The following is a 17,665-nucleotide window of genomic DNA, read 5'->3' as shown; positions in this document are numbered from 1 at the left end:
CATTCCTTGCCAACTCTGGGGCTGCTGCCAATCTCAGGCACCCGCCCCCAACTGTTCATCTGCACGCCTGTCTCAGTACGAGAGGGCTTTCCCAAAACGAAGGGGAATGGCACGTGCACGCCTTGACATCTTGAGCCCTCCTGCCACCTCCTCCTTCCTACAGTGGAGGTCAGCTGTCCCCAGGCAGGGCTGCTTCCAGACCCAAATTAGAGACGAGCAGGTGGGAAGAGCTCTTGGTCAGGATGGGGACCGACAGGGAGGTGTTCAAGCTGCAAGTGGGAGAGCTATTTTTAATGCTATTTCCTTTTTGAAACTAGGACTTTTTAAAAACTCTAAAACAACTTGCATTTACTCGGGATACACACATTTCACTTTGCTCTTTAATTTACAAACTAAAATTCCCTTGCATTAACATAATAAGTCACTGTAACTTTGATTGGTGGGTTACCTTGGCAATATAACCATCCAAGAGTAACAGACAGTTTTAACTCCTAACTACATCACTTGCATCTCGGCCCCTGACGTATTTTCCTTTTTCACCTGGAAGAACAAAATAATACTCCCCTCATTTCAAAGACTTCATAAACTTTGGAATTATTTGTCACCCAAGGGGTCTGCTTTATGTATCCTCTCTATGTCCTGCTGTTGCTCACACATTACCAATGCAGCAACGTGTAGTTTCCAAGATCTGATTGTCTGTAATTTCACTATTACCACACATTGTGATGAGTGAGACCAAAACAAAAGAAGCAAGGTTACAAACAACATGAAGTTATCTGACCACTTTGTTTCGTGATCAGAGGGTCTCATCCAGTTATTTCTTCAACAATTTACTTTAACAGTATGACAGGACATCTTGCTCCAGATACCTGCTACCCTAAATTGAAATGATTCCTGATCCTACTTTTCTTCTTGACTTTTTACAGCCCCAGGTCCTTATTTCATTACTTGAGTACTTATATCAAGTCCCTCCTTTATCTCTTTTATCCCTTTTGGTCAAGACTGATTAAGTTCTACAAGTCTATGTTATATATTTTAAACCGGGAATCAATCTGTTCACGTTTTTCATTAGTGTTTACAGTAATGAGCAGTGATAAACACTTGACTCGTGACAGTACTGTACTTGACAGTTCTTTCAAGACACTGAAAAAATAATTTATGTTCCTATGATATATTTGATTCTTATAAGTTTTCAGATATTTTATAGGGCTTTATCTGTAAAAACTGTGAAAAAATAAAGTCTTGGCAGTGGCTTCTATTAAAGTTATCTTTCAGAGCTTCTCAGAGCGATAAAAATAAACTCAGCATCAAGGACTGACCTTGAAAAGCCTGTTATTAAGGTCACAAATGAGCTGTTTTCCCTCCATATCACACACTGAATGGAAATGGTATTGATTTCAGCCCAGTCAAACAGTTGTGTTTCCCGGGAATCGGGCAAGAGTGCAGGATAACTGACACCTCCTGGCATCTATCCTGGGCACCCTCCTGAAAAATGTGGGCAATGTGAGTCCCGCTGCTGGAAGGCAGCCAGCGAAGAGGGGGAGTGGCGCAGCCCGCGTGGCAGCTGTGGGTGTGCCAGGGCAGATCGCATTTTCGCAGTGTGGGGTGAGCAGAGCGCGTGGGCATTGTTCAGGGCACAACTGGCAGGCAGTCATGCTGTATTATTCATGGTGTGTCTGTGCGTGTGTGTGTATCTACCAGGACTCATGCCCTTAACTCCGAAACTACTGAGGCCTAGGAAACCTCAAAGTTTCTGCCTCATTTCTCCTGAGAGATGGGGATAGAGAGAGTGTGGCTGAGAAAATTAGCAGATCTTCAAGTTGCTGTGAAAGCAATCTTATTCTTGATTCCAGCCAAAGATAAGGATTCACAAATATATTTTTCTAACAAGTCATGCGAACCTTTAAGAATAAGAATTTACTGTATATACTGTACCACAATGTGTTCCTGACCTCTGAAGTTACACAAAATATTGTGCTTATCTGAAGTGCACGTCATCTTTGATGCAAAATACAGTCTGGACATTCTTTGTAAAGGAACTGAGCTGTAAAAGAAAGTTGTGGTCCAGTTCTATGACTACTTGTTTCTTGTGCAACACATGGTCACATTGAATTTTCAAAGTAATCCATTTGAAACGACAGGCCATTACAAACTGGTCAATACTTCCATCTTGTGGTCAGTACAGGTAAAGCCTTGGAGAAGGAGTTCATCAGAACAATCCCAGAATCCCATTTAGTCATTTCTGGAAGGAATCCAAAAATCAATCTTAATAACATTCCTGCTCTTGTCACTTTGTAAAGTTTTCAGAAAAGTTTTACTTTGTAATCGACTGGCATCATCAGCCTTTAAGACTTTAGATTAACAGTTTTTCTTGCTTGAATTCTCTGTACGGCAGCAATTTCCTATTCTTTTTGCAGTATTTCCATTGCTTTTATTTCCACATTTCTCAGTATACAGTATGTCAAAGCTTTCAGGAAGAAATCAATATACTGATGATTCCCACACTAAAAAACCTTTTCAGTCTTAAAAAAGAAGATAATGAAGATGATTCATTACACAGGGATGTGGGAGTCTTCAACAAGCTTCTCAGCCTTGTTGACACAGTTGATACTGTACCTTCTCTTCTTACAAGAAACAGGAGGATAAAATTCTCGAAATAATTTACCTCTAACAAATAAACACAGATGGGGTGAATGGCCACTAGTCTGCACACTCTGTATCTTTCTAATGCATTGTGTTTCCCTGCATGTCCCATAGGTGTGTGGAGAGAAGAACCGTTTTGAGAAACTCATGGAGTACTTCCGCAATGAAGACAGCAACATTGACTTCATGGTAAGTATCTCACATACGGAGAGAAATCAATACTTCCCATAAATAAATAAAGTCTTAGGAATTAACGATGCTGAGATCCTATAGGGTTTTATTTTTTTTCAGTCTGAGATGGACTTTGGTGTTAATCCTAGCACTGAACTGATGACTAAATTGACTAAATTAATCATTATATGGTATATAATTGAAAGAATACTGTATGAAATTAATGGGCAGCAGCAATTCTTGATAAATAGGTAAGAAACAAATTGTGCTTAAAAACTGGATTTTCACAAAGTCATCTGTCAAAACTGCAGTAGTGTGTGAATGTTAAGCAAAGAAACTGATTAATTACTGAAAATATTACATTAACATGGAAACGTGTTGCAACTCACTTAATCTGAACTTCAGAACTCCAAACTCCTTATTTTATTTCTAAAATCATGTTTATATAGAGCTACTAATTTAACATTTGCAGTGTATTCAATAATATTTACAAATTACATTCTATACTTAAGTTCAGTGCGCAGTTTAAAACTGCCTGAGTATGGTCTGACAGCTTGCTCTCCTGTCTCTCCAGGTGGCCTGTATGCAGTTCATCAACATTGTGGTCCATTCTGTGGAGAACATGAACTTTCGGGTGCACCTACAGTATGAGTTCACCCACCACGGCCTGGATGAGTATCTGGAGGTGAGAAACGGCTCCTCATGTCACAAGGACTTGAAGAACACTGTAGAAGGTTTCTAATCTTCACTTACCAGAACCATTCAACATTTCTTTATGTCTGAAGTCAGTGTTACTGTAATGTAAAGTGATCCACAGAATCCACTGCACTGAGGTCCATCAGTATTGCAACTGAGACATTGCAAGGCCTAGGAGATGTCATGGTGCTAAAAGACGAGCTAGAGACTCCTGCCATAAAGCAGGTGTTGGTTTAAACAGGCCCTTTGGGATTTCAAAACCCGCGAATTATTGAAAAATATTGTCAGAAAGTTAGAAGCCCTCTAACACTGAAGAAGGTATTTGGGGTCCAGCACAGCCCTGCCCTGGTCAAGGACAGTGTCTTTTCAAAGTGTTAGATAAGTTGCAAATCATAAGAAAATTCCAAAATCTTGCTTTAATGCAGTGATAAAATTTTGCAAGCAAAGACAAAGTGTGAAATGAAAGGAGGCCATAGGAGTCCTTCAGGATGCCAGGGTTTTCAAGGCGTTTTTACCAATGTTTCGGGAGGAAGCCAACCCCTTCCTATCCCACTTCTTTCCACCAAACACCACACCAAAATAAGTTTCTTAAACACTTCACCAGTTTTACTGAGCATCCCTTGCAACACCCCAGCATCGCCCCCTTGTGGCAAGCCCTTGGATAATCCCACCTTGTTATACAGATTTAGATGACCTTTTCCTTATTGTCAGTTTGTCAGTATTGTCGTTAAAGGCTAGCCACTGTCGTTCCATGACATTTTCTTTTCTTGCTAGGATACCTTCCAAAGCCAAAACTGGCACCTTTTGTTTATTTTGGCGTTAAATTAGCCAAAGTGGGTCTTAACAAGACCATTCCAGCTTGTGAGCTTTATCACTTTCACAAGTGGTTTTCAAAATAGTTACCAAACTAAATTAAAAAGCAGAAAGCAGGAATCAGTCCAATCATCTCTTGTCAAATTCTTTTTGTTGCAGGAACAACCTTTCAAACAAAATGCAACATGAAGTCAGACACAATGTCCTCCGTGTGCTTTGTATAATTTTGAAAGGTTTGTCCACCACAGCAGGTCTGAGCCCTGTGTTTCCTTCTCTCTCTCCCCTAACAGAAGTTGAAACACACAGAGAGTGACAAGCTCCTGGTGCAGATCCAGGCCTACCTGGACAATGTGTTTGACGTCGGGGCCCTGCTGGAGGACGCAGAGACCAAGAATGCGCTGTTGGAACACATGGAGGAACTGCAGGAGTTCAATGCAAAGGTAACAGACATGCTGACTGATACATAATTTCTCACCTACACACCCACACAGCAAAAAGACAGAATCTGTTTCCCTGTCTCACTTCCACCAACAGATCAGTACCTACACAATTCATACTGATAGTCCGTGCAGGAGCGCTCGCTCACAAAACAAACATGAAAGTGGTATGAAACCTCAGCACAGAGGCAGCGATATTCAGTGACACTCCCACACTAACCTGCACATTGATTTACACCAGCACATACAGTACTGCCACAGACAGACACACACAGTTCCAGGTAAACACTGGCACCCTGGACCTCAGATTGATTGATCGCTTGGTTGGATGGTTGATTGATTGTTGTAGATACCCTTACTACCACTTGCTAGGACTAAGAGGAATCAATAAAACTGAGATGGACATTATTGTTGAGTAAACTATATTTAAACTATTAACACACCAATCCTTGTTTCAGATACAAGGTGCCAATACTTAGGTTCATAGCTCCATAACACTAGTTTGAAATATTTTTCATTTCATAACAGGGAATGCAGAAAATAAATGTTAGAAAACAAGCATTATACTTACTTACAATATCTGACAGTAAAGGATTTTGAACTACAGGAAGTGTAGTTGTTCTATAGTTTGGAAGGATAAAATTAAACACTAGGCATAATCTTGTTTTTTTCAAGATCTGTTTTGACCAACATGTAAAATATATAAGTATAAATAAAAACAAACACAATATAGGATAGTATGTTTGAGCATTATGTGGATGGACCTTTGCCATTATGTTCTGTAACAGGGTGAGAACAGGATCAAACACTTCTCATGCACAAACACCATGATGTTCTAATATCTATGAGAACCTTAGTAAATGTCATTGCTCCTTAGGTCTCTTGAACCTTAGGTTCAAGTCAAAGGTGAAACAGAATTGAGGTGCATTGACTGATACCCAGAAAGAAATTCAAAATGATGCCCCCACAAATAACTTAGGTTTTAGTTTTTTTTAGAAAGTGCAGAGGTAACCATAAAAAAAACATAAAAATTTACCTTGTGATGCTATTTTTTTCTTTCCTGATCTATAAAAATGTTAGTCAGAGGAGGACGTTTATCTATTTCATCTCATAAAACACATTTAATTAGCTTTTTATTTCCTCTTGCAAATGGAATGAGGTCAGTTTCAGCTTGGCTTCATATCACTTTAATACTTTGATCAGCAGGGGGACCTGTCTCAGGAGCCTTTCTAATATGCTCTGGTACCCAGCTGCAGCAGAGACAATTATTAAACGTGAGCTCTGCCTTTTTAAAATATATTTAATGTATTTAATATTCAGGTATGTCTTTACACTGCTATCTAGTGGAATATCAGTGGTCAATTCCCAGGTGCTTAGATGTGTGGTTTACTTAACGAGGTTTAAATGAGCAGCTTCATAGAAACACTCCATTTTAAAGTGTTCCGTCATAGTGATGTCTATACAGCTCAGAAAAACGGCGTTGAAAACGATGGACATTGACAGTGCAGATTGAAAGATTCCCTGACCTCCTGCATGTGTCTCTGTCCTTCCCAGCTGAGTACTGAGATGCAGAAGAGTGAGGATGAGGCGATGGAGAAGGTCGCCGAGCTGCAGAAGCAGCTGCTTCAAGCAATGAAAGAAGTGGAGATGCTGAAGGTAAGAGGAAACAAGTAGAATCAGACATCAAGTCAGTAATATGCTGAGGGCCAGGCGGTCCAGTTTTGTAATGAGAACAGGTCCAGTTTCAAGGCCTGACTGTTGCACTGACACGCAGAACAAGGTACTGAATTCCAAGTACCAGGTCCTGTGAATGAAATGTAAAAAGTAATGTGTTCTGTTCTGTAGGGACTCAGCACCAGCTACACACATGAAGCGTATTTTCACTTCTACATCTCCATGAATTGGAAAATGAGTTTGGAGCTAATAATGGCTAATTACCATTGTCAGCATCATTATTTGTCTGCATTTTGTAAAATAAATGAATATCAGTCAAGCACAGAGGAGATTGGATTCAGATGCTTAAAAATCATCATTTTAAAAAGTCAGTGATAAAACCATGACTTGAGGACATAAATAGATAATATGAGCTGGAAAATGTAGGACTGAACTGGAGGATCATTACTCAAGGACTTGTAGGTATCTTGTGAGGATCAAGCGGCTGTTGAAGTCATCTTCATGAAATAACACAAAAAACAGCTGAATGTTATTCTTAGATGAATAAGATACCACCAAATAAACAAGACGCCACATTTATTAAACTATTTAGTTCTGTCCTAATGTATGTCTCCTCCAACCTGTTAAGCTCTTTGAGGAACTTTGGGTTGAAATGGGCTATACATATGAGAATTATCATTAGTAGAAAGGCATCCTAGGTGCTATTCTCTGTGTTGTATCTGTGTGCTGGTGCTGTACTGATGCACGCTGTCGGTGCTGTGTGGGTCAGGAGAGTCTTCGGGAGTCCTCCTCTCTGATCAGCACGCTGAGGCAGAAGGAGCAGGACAGGGAACGTACTGCTCAGGCCACCTCCGAGCTGGAAATCAAAGTGCAGGAGCTGCAGGACAAGGGATTGATCCGGGTGGCCCGATCCAGTACTGGCTCCTTGGACATCCAGGTCATCCCCATCACCATAATTGAGATGGCCCCCACACCGCAAACAGGTCAGAATCCCTCTGATGAGCCTATCGCTTGCAGTTCTTGACTGGATTTACTGTGGGTCTGTCTAATTTAGGCCATTACACAGCAGCTGAAATTAAAAATTTGTATTCATTGTCTCTTGCAGTCTCCAAAAAGGTCTCCTCAAAATTCAGTCATTACATTATAGATTTCTTTTTGATATACTGTATAGTCAAGAAATAGATGCATGACTGTGAAATATTTCAATCATGTTGTGGTTTGTTTTGTTTTATTCAGGCCCAGTTGCTCAAACAGATGTAGTGGACAAGGCAAAGCCACAGACACCCTCTGTCACACCCCCTGCCCCTCCTCCTCCCCCACCCACAATTCCCTCAGACACACCCCCAGCTACCACATTGATCCTGCCTCCGCCTCCGCCTCCGCCCCCTCCACTGCCTGGCATGGATCAACCATCTGGACAAGCCCCTCCCCCTCCCCCTCCCCCTCCCCCTCCACTGTCTGGCTCAGGTGCCCTACCCCCTCCTCCTCCCCCTCCTCCAGGTGGAGCCAATGGGCTAGTTCCACCCCCTCCTCCACCTCCAGGAGGTCTTCCTGCTGACAGTTCTTCTCAAGGTAAACTGATTCAGATATCAGATGTGCAGTATGGACCTTAGGACATTAAAACTGCAATCAACTGTCATTCAGCTTTCTGCATTCTCTGACACAGTGATGTCCATGAATATCAATTTTTGCAAACTACTTGATCTATCATATTGTTTGGTTACTGTTTGATAGGTAAATATGTCCATTCCCTTTGCATTAAAATATTTACAGTTTTACCACTGTAGAAACTTGTGTAGAAAATGTGTGTCTGGAAAGTCAGGCATTTGCATGATTATCCATGATGAAAGGAGAGAGAAAAGCCCAAATCACTACACAAGGCTTAAAGATAGAGATTGTGCTGTTTAGTAAGTTGCAGTTTCTAAGCTTGTTCCACAATGTAGTTAATGTCACACCATCTGCAGAGGACAGTGTTCTGTATGTGGAGCAGAGTTCAGTATTCTGAGACTATCTCTTCACAGGACCCTTAGGTAGAGAGGACTGTTCACATGCTGAAGGCGATCAGCTTGCTCTATAAGTAAACACCAGCATTCCTAGGGGGGTTACCTTTGATAGACAAAGATCCCAACCACTTGAGTCTTGTGTTCTCAGATCAGCAGTTCAGACACAAGGTAGACCTCTTGTAGACCCTTGGGTAGACCCAAGATAAGTCCTACAATGCACTTAAAATAAATCAATTCTGAATTCCTTGGAATTGTCCTCTTCAATGAGTTGTCAAACACTATCGAACTCCAGCCCATCTTATTACTGTTAATTCTGTAGCTCTGTGGTCCCTGTGTTATTGTCTCTGTCAGGGATTGCTTTCCAGTTGTCTCCACTGTTGACTTGTTTTTAGAAGAAATGGGGCCCACCCCGTTGTTTCAATGTTAATTACTTCTCTCCTTAATACAGGATGCAAAGCCAAGAAGCCCATCAAGACTAAGTTCCGTATGCCACTGCTTAACTGGGTGGCTCTCAAACCCAATCAAGTCTCTGGCACTGTTTTCAATGAGATCGACGATGAGCATGTTTTAGGGGTAAATTAATCATTTGTTTTTTTGTTTTCAAATTGCCGTGTTTCACTTCGCTGTATAAAAATATTATTTTCTCTGTCTCAGTAACTCACCGGGAGGCCGCTGCCTCGCTTAAAATCAGTAGCACCCCATACACTTGAGAAAGGTCCCCCGATTGGTCCAAATTGATTCCAAGAATAAGCCTAGATTGTATCAAAATTAAGATTCTCAACAGTCAGAAGCTACAAACCAAGGACATGATGGCTGTTGTTTGTTTGGCGACGTCCCTTTTGTTTTGTACCATGAAAATTTGTCACTTGGTTTGCATTTTTTAAAAGGCAAGTGGTCAAAGATATCTTTCAATCTGGCTGAATTGCATAGTTAAGAGCTCAGCTGCAATGAAAACCCAAAGATATTGTGGCATGCCATCCGGGACTGCAACAGGTCTGCTTTCTTCCACTTTCTTTTGTCTCTGTTCTTACTCCATGATCCTCTCAGCAAGTCATTACCTGCCTCTGTATGGTGTGCTGAGCCAGTGCAGTGTTTGTGTTAATGTCCCTGCCATTCCTATCTCTCCCACTAGGATCTGAACATGGAAATATTTGAGGAACAGTTCAAGACCAAGGCTCAGGGCCCACCTGTTGATCTGGGTACCCTAAAAATGAAGGTGGTCCAAAAGGCTCCCAGCAAAGTGTCCCTCATTGAGTCCAACAGAGCCAAGAACCTGGCCATCACCCTGCGCAAGGGAGGGATGAGTGCCCCAGATATCTGCACTGCTATAGAGACGTACGGTCACCACACTACTTGCTTAACACTATGCTGCTAATGTGCATTACACTGCACGACGTGTACTATATGGAAGAATGTATGCGCCACTCCTGTGACAATGGCATCTACAGTTCCTGATTCTCTATCAGTTATTCTTCATGACAGATCTTTTTGTTCTCTCATAGGGAGCACATGTGATTGTATTTTCTGGCTCATGTTTCATGGCCCACCTACCTTCGGGGCAATTCTTTATAGCAAAACAAGTTGTTCAGCTAATACCACCACGTTGAACTGTGTCATAAGATATCAGTTTGTTGTGCAGCATCCATGTGTCTTGAGGTACTACTGGCGGTGAACATGTTTGATATAATAAATACCTGGAAATCAAACTGATTTTATAGAAGATCAGCTTCTCTAAAATGGCTTTGTCTAGCCAATAAAATAATTAAAAGTTGCTTATGTGTGGCAGCCTGTAATGGTGGTCTGTTAATCCATCGCTCAGGTACGACCTACAGTCCCTGAGCCTGGACTTCCTGGAGCTGCTGGAACGCTTCATCCCCACGGATTACGAGCTGAAAGTGATCCGCAACTACGAGAAGGACGGAAAGCCTCTGGACGAGCTGTCGGAGGAGGACCGCTTCATGATGCGCTTCAGCAAGATCCCACGCCTGGCCGAGCGCCTCAGCACCCTCACCTTCATGGGCAACTTCCCCGACACCGTGCAGCTGCTCAAGCCGGTGAGTCTCAGGGCTGTCCCAGGCGCGGTCAGGCGCAGTATGAATGCAAACTTCATTGATAAGATCAAATAACACATTATAAATGACAAATTACGTGACAATACACATGACCAATTTAATTACATTTTCAGTTGGGAAGTTGGTTTCTGCACTTGTAAGTGTCTAAACAATTATTATTTCTCTTATATCTTCAGCAATTAAACGCCATTATAGCTGCATCTATGTCCATTAAATCTTCAACCAAACTGAAAAAGATTTTGGAGGTAAGAGGTTTTTTTTTTTGACTGACTTGATGATTTTGTGCTGTGGAGGGAGGTTTGAATGAGGAAAATACTTTTCCCTAAATTAAGAAACATATGAAAAACATAAAACACTTTCAGTATACCCACACAAAATTGTTTCAGGATCCTTTTAACACTAAGGTACTAGAAAAATGCCAAATAAATGCATGAGTTGGTGTGTTTATTAAGTAAGGAATACATTAAACACTATTAAAGACCTATAAAAAGTAATAGGATTTGGCCCAGAAAAGTCCTAGTATTTAAGTATAGTATTTCATACAACTAACCACCAGAAACTAAGAGAGTTTGTGACTCAGAGATTTCAATTGCCAGTTTAGTACAAAAACATTATGTGAAACTATATTTAATAAATTTCTCTATATGTTTAGTATTTTGAAGTCATTTTGTGTGCTTTAAATAAGCACTGAAATTTTCAGTGAGCTGCCTGAAACCAGGGTTAAGTATGGAGAATTTGTACAGAGGAGAGACATGAGCAGCAGCTGAAAGCCACCACCCACTATTGCTGCCTTCTGATGTGAAGGAGACAGTACAGGGTCAGATTTCAAAGTCTACTCATTGCATTATCATGCCTTCCTCTGCGTTTACCTGCTGTGTCTTCACAGATCATCCTGGCATTTGGTAACTACATGAACAGCAGCAAGAAAGGGGCAGCATATGGCTTTCGGCTCCAGAGCCTGGATATGGTGAGTGCAGCCCAGACAGACCTGAGTGGTATGAGAGGAGTTGAGAATGTTTGGCTATAATACTAAACCCCTGATTGACATAAAAACCTAAAGAGATCTAGTTGCCCATTTTTTATTATTTTAGGGCTGTTGCAGCTCTTTCTGAAATGCATTGGGGACTCTTCTTTTCTCTGTTCTAATCCTGGCAATCTAATCCCCCCTCAGCTGCTGGACACCAAATCCACTGACCGCAAGCAGACTCTGCTGCACTACATCGTTGGTATCATCCAGGAGAAATACCCTGATCTCAGCTCTTTCCACACAGAGCTCCGTTTTGTGGACAAGGCAGCGGCAGGTAACAAAAATTCATTGGACAAGCATTGAAAAGAGTTTACCAGGTGGTTTTTAAAACGTAATGTAACTGGACTCCACAATGTGGAAAGTTAAATATATCCAGGAAAGGAAACTATTAAGGGAAGTTGGGTAATTCAGTTAAGCATAAAGCCCTTGTGCTCTCGAGTTCTACTCCTAACTCACCAGGTGTTACCTTGCCCATGTTGTGAGACCTCCATGTGCTCCTTCCTAAGACACCCGTGATTCTACTGGAAGTAACTCTGCAGCAACAGCTGTCATTCCCTGCTCACTTTAGGAAGGGCAGAGTAAACTAAACGTATCAACTAAAAATCGAACTCTATTTTTTTTCCTCGCTGCCTCTCTGCATCAGTGTCTTTGGACAGCATCCTGCAGGACCTGCGCACTCTCCAGAAGGGCATGGAGGTGACCCGGAAGGAGTTCATGGTGCAAGATGACAATGCAGTCCTGAAGGAGTTCTTGAAGAACAACAACGACGTGCTGGACGGCCTGCAGGCTGATGGCAGGACCGCTCAGGTTAGCCTCCCTCTGGCATCTGCACTAGAAATCATGCCCCTACTTCAGACTGGAGATCAGACTCCTACTTCAGGACCATTCAAACCATTTCAGGCTTAATCGGGTCTCGAGGCTAGTACAAGTATGTGTCTTGACAACAACCTGCTTGATACATGTAAACTGATTTTGATCAGATGTGCCGACGAAGGTGCTTGAAGTTAAAGTAATGTTAACTATATTTTTGTAATTTAACTGTATTATTCTCAATTGAAATAGTATTTTTAACATTCTCCACATGATTATTCTGTAACGGTTCCTGATATTATGAGTAGCCAGAGTATTTGATCCATTTCTGTAGCTTGACATATAGCTACGTATCCAAAGAATTTGATTTAACTTATGATTAAAATCACAAACATATGACTTTATCTACACCAGCCTACACTGTGAAGTTCTTAAAGTATAAAACATTAGAAAGAAAACTTGCTCGGATTGATAATGAAAAAGGAGCACAAATTAAACAGCAAGGATCCTGAATCCGATGAAACATTGAGTTAAACAAAGTTTAAAGTTTATTTAATGTTGCTTCAATAATTTGAGTAATGCCCCTGTAATTTCTCCTTTCACTTGTTCACATCCTGAGAGGCCTATAAATGTCTTGGTTGACACTCTTTAAAGACTGTAAGTTTGTTTCAGGATCAGAGATGTGTATTGGAAGGTGCTGTGTTACACTCACATCTCAGCACTGCTGAGGTTGAGCCAGTCTGTAACAAGAAGTGTCTTCGTGTTCCTCCATCTGAATGCTGGTCTCCTTTCTGTCCTTTAGGAGGCGTATGATTCTGTGGTGGAGTATTTTGGGGAGAATTCCAAGACCACACCACCTCCCATGTTTTTCCCTATGTTTGTGCGATTCATCAAGGCCTACAGGGTGAGTACACAGAACGAGAGACTTCTGACAGCCGCCAGCCATGAAAAGCTTCATTTGCAAGATGAGAGAAAGGTTGATGACACACAAGGCTGGTGTGTCCTTTCGCCCCCTTAGCAAGCAGACCAGGAAAATGAACAGCGGAAGAAGCAGGAGGCTTTGGCCAGTGAAGGTGGAGAGAAACCCGCAACTCCCACCAAGACCGAACAGGCTGGACAGAAGGTGCAGTGCCCCACGCTCACAGGACATGTAGCACTCTCCAAAGAATGTGCAACTGCCATTCTTGGAATCAGAGTCATGGAGGTTATTGAGGCCTATTTAAATCAATCAGCTTACCATCCTTGAGGAACATTTAAATGAGACCAACTGAACTTTATTTGGAGAAAAACAAATAGAGAAACACTCCTCTACAGGAATAAATGTATTTACACTTTAGAGATGCAGTCATGCTGGACTCAAGATACTGGCCTCCTTAATGCCCATCATTACAGGTAGCAAGCAATTGTCCATTATATGCCTTTAATTTGCATTACAAGCTCCACACATATTGTAGATGGATACTCCTGACCTTTGCCCTTTTGACATGCAGCAGCCTGCCATGATGAAGCTGCCCCAGATGGATCTGATTGCAGAACTGAAGAAACGCCAGACGAAGCCCCTGGTGAGGGAGGGCAAAGACGGAGCCATTGAGGACATTATCACAGGTGAGAGACATGCAGAGTTAGGGAGAGGGAAAAACTCACAATGATGAGATACACAGTGCAGGAGTTTATCAGAAGACAGGAAGCTTTCTGAGCAAGGGGACTGAATTAAGTGATCTTAACACTCGAGCCTGAGAGTCAGTTTCCTTCCAGTAATCTGGAGGTCTCTGATCTTTCCACCTGGCCCTTAGTCAATTTGAAATTGAGTGGAAGACTTTGATCCAGTCTGCACCGAATGAATGGCCTCTCCGTCTCATCAATATTACAGTTTGCTTATCAGCAAATTAGTGTTCGCAAATATGTTAAAAAAATCATAATACCTATTGTGACATCTGAAATGTTGGGCTTTTGCTTATACAGCTTCAGAATAAAAGCTATCTGTAATCTACCTTTGCACATAATCTTTCTTTTCACTGGTGTCTTTTTTCTCTCTTTCTCTGAATCCAAAAACCTGCCCCTCTCACTCAACATTGTATCCTGCCTGATCTCTCCTCCTTCTTGGATCACATCATGTTTTCCTCTCATTTTCCATTGACAATCTCCTGTTCTCCTTGTCTGTTTTGGATTGCAATTGATTTCTGTATTCTACTCACACTCTTTCTCCTTCCTATTGAACTGTCCTCTGGTTATTCTTCCTTTATCTTCTCCACATTCTCCTTCTTCTCCATCTCTTTCTCCTGGCATCTGGCCCTCCCCCATGTCCCCCTGCCTCTTTATCCTCTTCCCATATCGCTTACAATCCATTCTCTTTTCCCTGTCTCACACTGACCTCCCTCCCTGACGTGCTCCATCTGCCACTTTCACTCCCTTTTCCACATATCCCCCACACCCCAACTCTCCCTCCCGATCCCCCATTTCCTCTTCCATTCCGGGCCCCAGCTCTAAAGACGGTGCCCTTTACGGCTCGCTCTGGCAAACGTGCGTCTCGTCTGCTGTGTGATTCCGGCTTCAGCGACGAGAGCCCTCCGTAGGCCCAGCTCTGTCCCGCTCCTACTCTGTAGGTAACCGGGATTGTGGGATTGTGTCTGGGGAGGGGACAGTAACCTCAGTTTTACAGGTGTTTACTGGAGGGATCCGCACAGCTCCCACTGATAACCATGCCAGCTTAAATTTTGGTATTTGTGGTTACACAGCAAAGGAAAGCCCTCCTCCCAGGTAACTTCAAATCATCCCAAACCTGGCAACACATGGTCACTATTGTGCTGACCTTTAGGGGATTCTAGTCAAGGATGGCTTAGGAGGTGGCCAAGATTCTCACCATTAGCCTCTGTTCCACAAGCAGAGACCTTCACCAGTTAAGCCAGTCTATTTAAATTAATTCTGGAAACGTGGCTCTTAGTCATGGTCCTGGAGGAACTCTGTATCTGCTGGTTTGTGTACCAGCTGGGCCCTCAATCATCAGTGTTAATTGCTATCAGAACTAATCTGCATCCTTGTTTAGTATTTTGTCGGCATCTCTCAATCCTGCTCCCTGACCTAGTGTCTTCTAATTTGTCATTTCTACTGAGCTTCTAATTATTTAGACTAATTGAACTACTGTTGATTAAACCTTTTTGTGCAATAAACATATTTTCAGCATTCAGAAATGGTAACCAGCGTAACAAAATAGCTTTAACCCTGTATGAAGTGCTAGTTTTCAGACTGCTTATTCCATGTGTCTTTGATACAGCATAATTCAGACTTATATTGACTATATAGCATTAATTTGTAACAAGCATTGCTTAGATAATTGTAAGGCAGTAACAATTTATGAGCCAGTTGAGAACACACAGACTAAACAGTTCTGTTTGATAAATAGTCTTATCAGCGAGGTATGTCTTAAAAAAAACAATGACTGAACACAGATACCAGTTGAGCAAATATTTCACATGAAGGCTTCATTAGCCTGAACAATCAAGAGTTTGTATGCAACACAAAAAATGGGGTTCTGAAAATCAGGATTTTAAACCAGGCCTTATTTCACCTCTGCCCAAGAACCAGCATTCTCCTGCTTGTGTCCACTCACCTGAGTGATTCTGTGTCCCTCCTCTCTCCAGACCTGAGGAACCAGCCGTACAGAAGAACAGACGGAGGCCGGCGCAGCGCCAAGAAGCGAACCAATGGACAACAGCTCCAGGTCTCCTCGGACATCTCCCTGTGACCTGGACCCAGTGCACAGCCACCTGCAGCCTCTGTATGCCAATGACCAGTTACAGGCATTGCCTATCTGACCTGTTCTTCCACGAGGGAAGTGCTTTTATCAGAGTTCCCAGTCTGGTTCTTGAACTGGCTTCTATTTCCAATGGAGCTGATTGTGATCAGACCTGGAAAACATTGACAACTCCGAAGATTCCTATTTAAAAATGCGCTGTATTTTGAGCACAGAGTGACTCTAATTTCCCATTACAGTACCAAAGATGTAATTTTAAATGTGAGGCTGATCATGGGAAGCAACTTGGTTAGACCAAGGCTACCTCAAGATATCAAAGTTATTTAATAAAATGCCCAATGCAGATAGGTATATAATATATACAGGTACACCTTATTAAACCCAATGTGGATAAACATAATATTTACTCTTTTAAGACACACAATGACGTACATTTCTTGCAAAAATAACTTTTGAACTTTTGGGTTTGAAATTAATCTGCGGTCTTCGCAATGAAATCACTAAATACATTAAAATAAAGGTAAATTATTTTGATAAGCCAAGGATATCTGGTCTTGCCTACTCTTAAAAATAACTTTAAGAGAGTCTTGGCCTACAAAGTATCCAACACAGTACAAATATACATAGATCCGTAAAACAGGAACGGTCCTCAAAACACTTCAAGTAAAAATATCCAACTGGAAGTCATACATTTTCAGCTGACACTTGAAACAGACATATATATTTATAAATTCTCTTATGCAACTGAAGAGGGAAACAAAAGCTAACTGTAACTCTGTGTTTAAGAAAAAGAAGATCAGTCCATAAGATATTTCTTGAAAATGTTTAGCCTGTATTTCTCATTTCTGGACAGCAAACTTTAACTGTAGAGGGCAGGTGTCTGAAATCCTAACCTGGATGACTACAGTGTCTCTGGTTTCTCTTTCAGATACTGATTCTTATCAGGTTTACTATATAACTAATTGATTAGCATTACCATCTTCGTTCAGCAGGTTAGAGATTAATGACACCTACAACACCTGTCCATAGAGCTTTGAAACATTTGGGCTGTCTGTTTTATCCTTGTAAGACATAGCAGCACTAAGCTTGCTCCCTTTAAGCATACTCTATAGATTGTAATATAAACGCCTTTGACAACTGTATTTAAAAATATTTTTCAATATTTTCCAGTATTTCATGAGAATTAGCTACTCATAATAACCACAGCACATCTCATCACTGAAGTTTCATTTCTGAATGGTAAATAATAAATGAACAAGTGGAAGACTTCTTACATGTACAGGCTGTATTGTATTTTACTTAGAAATGGGAAATGTACCTGGCTTGAAAACTGTAACTGGCTGCCGTCAATTCTGTGATCGCTGGTTTGCCTGGGCTGTTCTGAGACACAAGATTGCACAGGCAGAGCTTCTTTGTCCAGGTGCTAGAACATCATTTGTACAATTAATGCTTTTTTAAATCAAGCAAGAGTTACCCCAGGCATTTTTTAAAAGCTATCTTTGTTATTTTTTTTGTACTTTTCTTTCTTTAAAGAGTTTTGGACTAATAAAAATAATTTTATACCACAA

General features: G+C 41.4%; 1 protein-coding gene across 5 annotated transcripts in view; it reads left to right on the top strand.

The window, feature by feature from the left end:
• The window catches only part of fmnl1b (formin-like 1b), a 53,364-nt gene extending 35,699 nt beyond the window's left edge, over positions 1–17,665 (top strand). For 2 of the 5 annotated variants that reach the window (XM_088622671.1, XM_088622667.1), the window contains 17 exons: positions 2,758–2,832; positions 3,389–3,499; positions 4,614–4,763; positions 6,315–6,416; positions 7,204–7,417; positions 7,671–8,006; positions 8,886–9,010; positions 9,570–9,772; positions 10,257–10,491; positions 10,686–10,754; positions 11,396–11,476; positions 11,681–11,810; positions 12,180–12,343; positions 13,149–13,250; positions 13,365–13,469; positions 13,837–13,951; positions 15,985–17,665. In XM_088622671.1, the coding sequence (XP_088478797.1) occupies positions 2,758–2,832; positions 3,389–3,499; positions 4,614–4,763; positions 6,315–6,416; positions 7,204–7,417; positions 7,671–8,006; positions 8,886–9,010; positions 9,570–9,772; positions 10,257–10,491; positions 10,686–10,754; positions 11,396–11,476; positions 11,681–11,810; positions 12,180–12,343; positions 13,149–13,250; positions 13,365–13,469; positions 13,837–13,951; positions 15,985–16,088 (2,421 nt within the window). In that variant the 3' untranslated portion in view covers positions 16,089–17,665. Of the gene's footprint in view, positions 1–2,757; positions 2,833–3,388; positions 3,500–4,613; positions 4,764–6,314; positions 6,417–7,203; positions 7,418–7,670; positions 8,007–8,885; positions 9,011–9,569; positions 9,773–10,256; positions 10,492–10,685; positions 10,755–11,395; positions 11,477–11,680; positions 11,811–12,179; positions 12,344–13,148; positions 13,251–13,364; positions 13,470–13,836; positions 13,952–14,827; positions 15,959–15,984 lie in introns of those variants that run through there. The other 3 variants (XM_088622668.1, XM_088622670.1, XM_088622669.1) reach the window with 3 other exon arrangements.

The sequence above is a fragment of the Lepisosteus platostomus genome, chromosome 28 (assembly GCF_059453375.1).
Source record: "Lepisosteus platostomus isolate fLepPlt1 chromosome 28, fLepPlt1.hap1, whole genome shotgun sequence".
NCBI classification, from domain to species: Eukaryota; Metazoa; Chordata; class Actinopteri; order Semionotiformes; family Lepisosteidae; genus Lepisosteus; species Lepisosteus platostomus.
The sequence above is the reverse complement of the archived record's forward strand: the minus strand, read 5'-3'. Positions and strand labels throughout refer to the sequence as shown.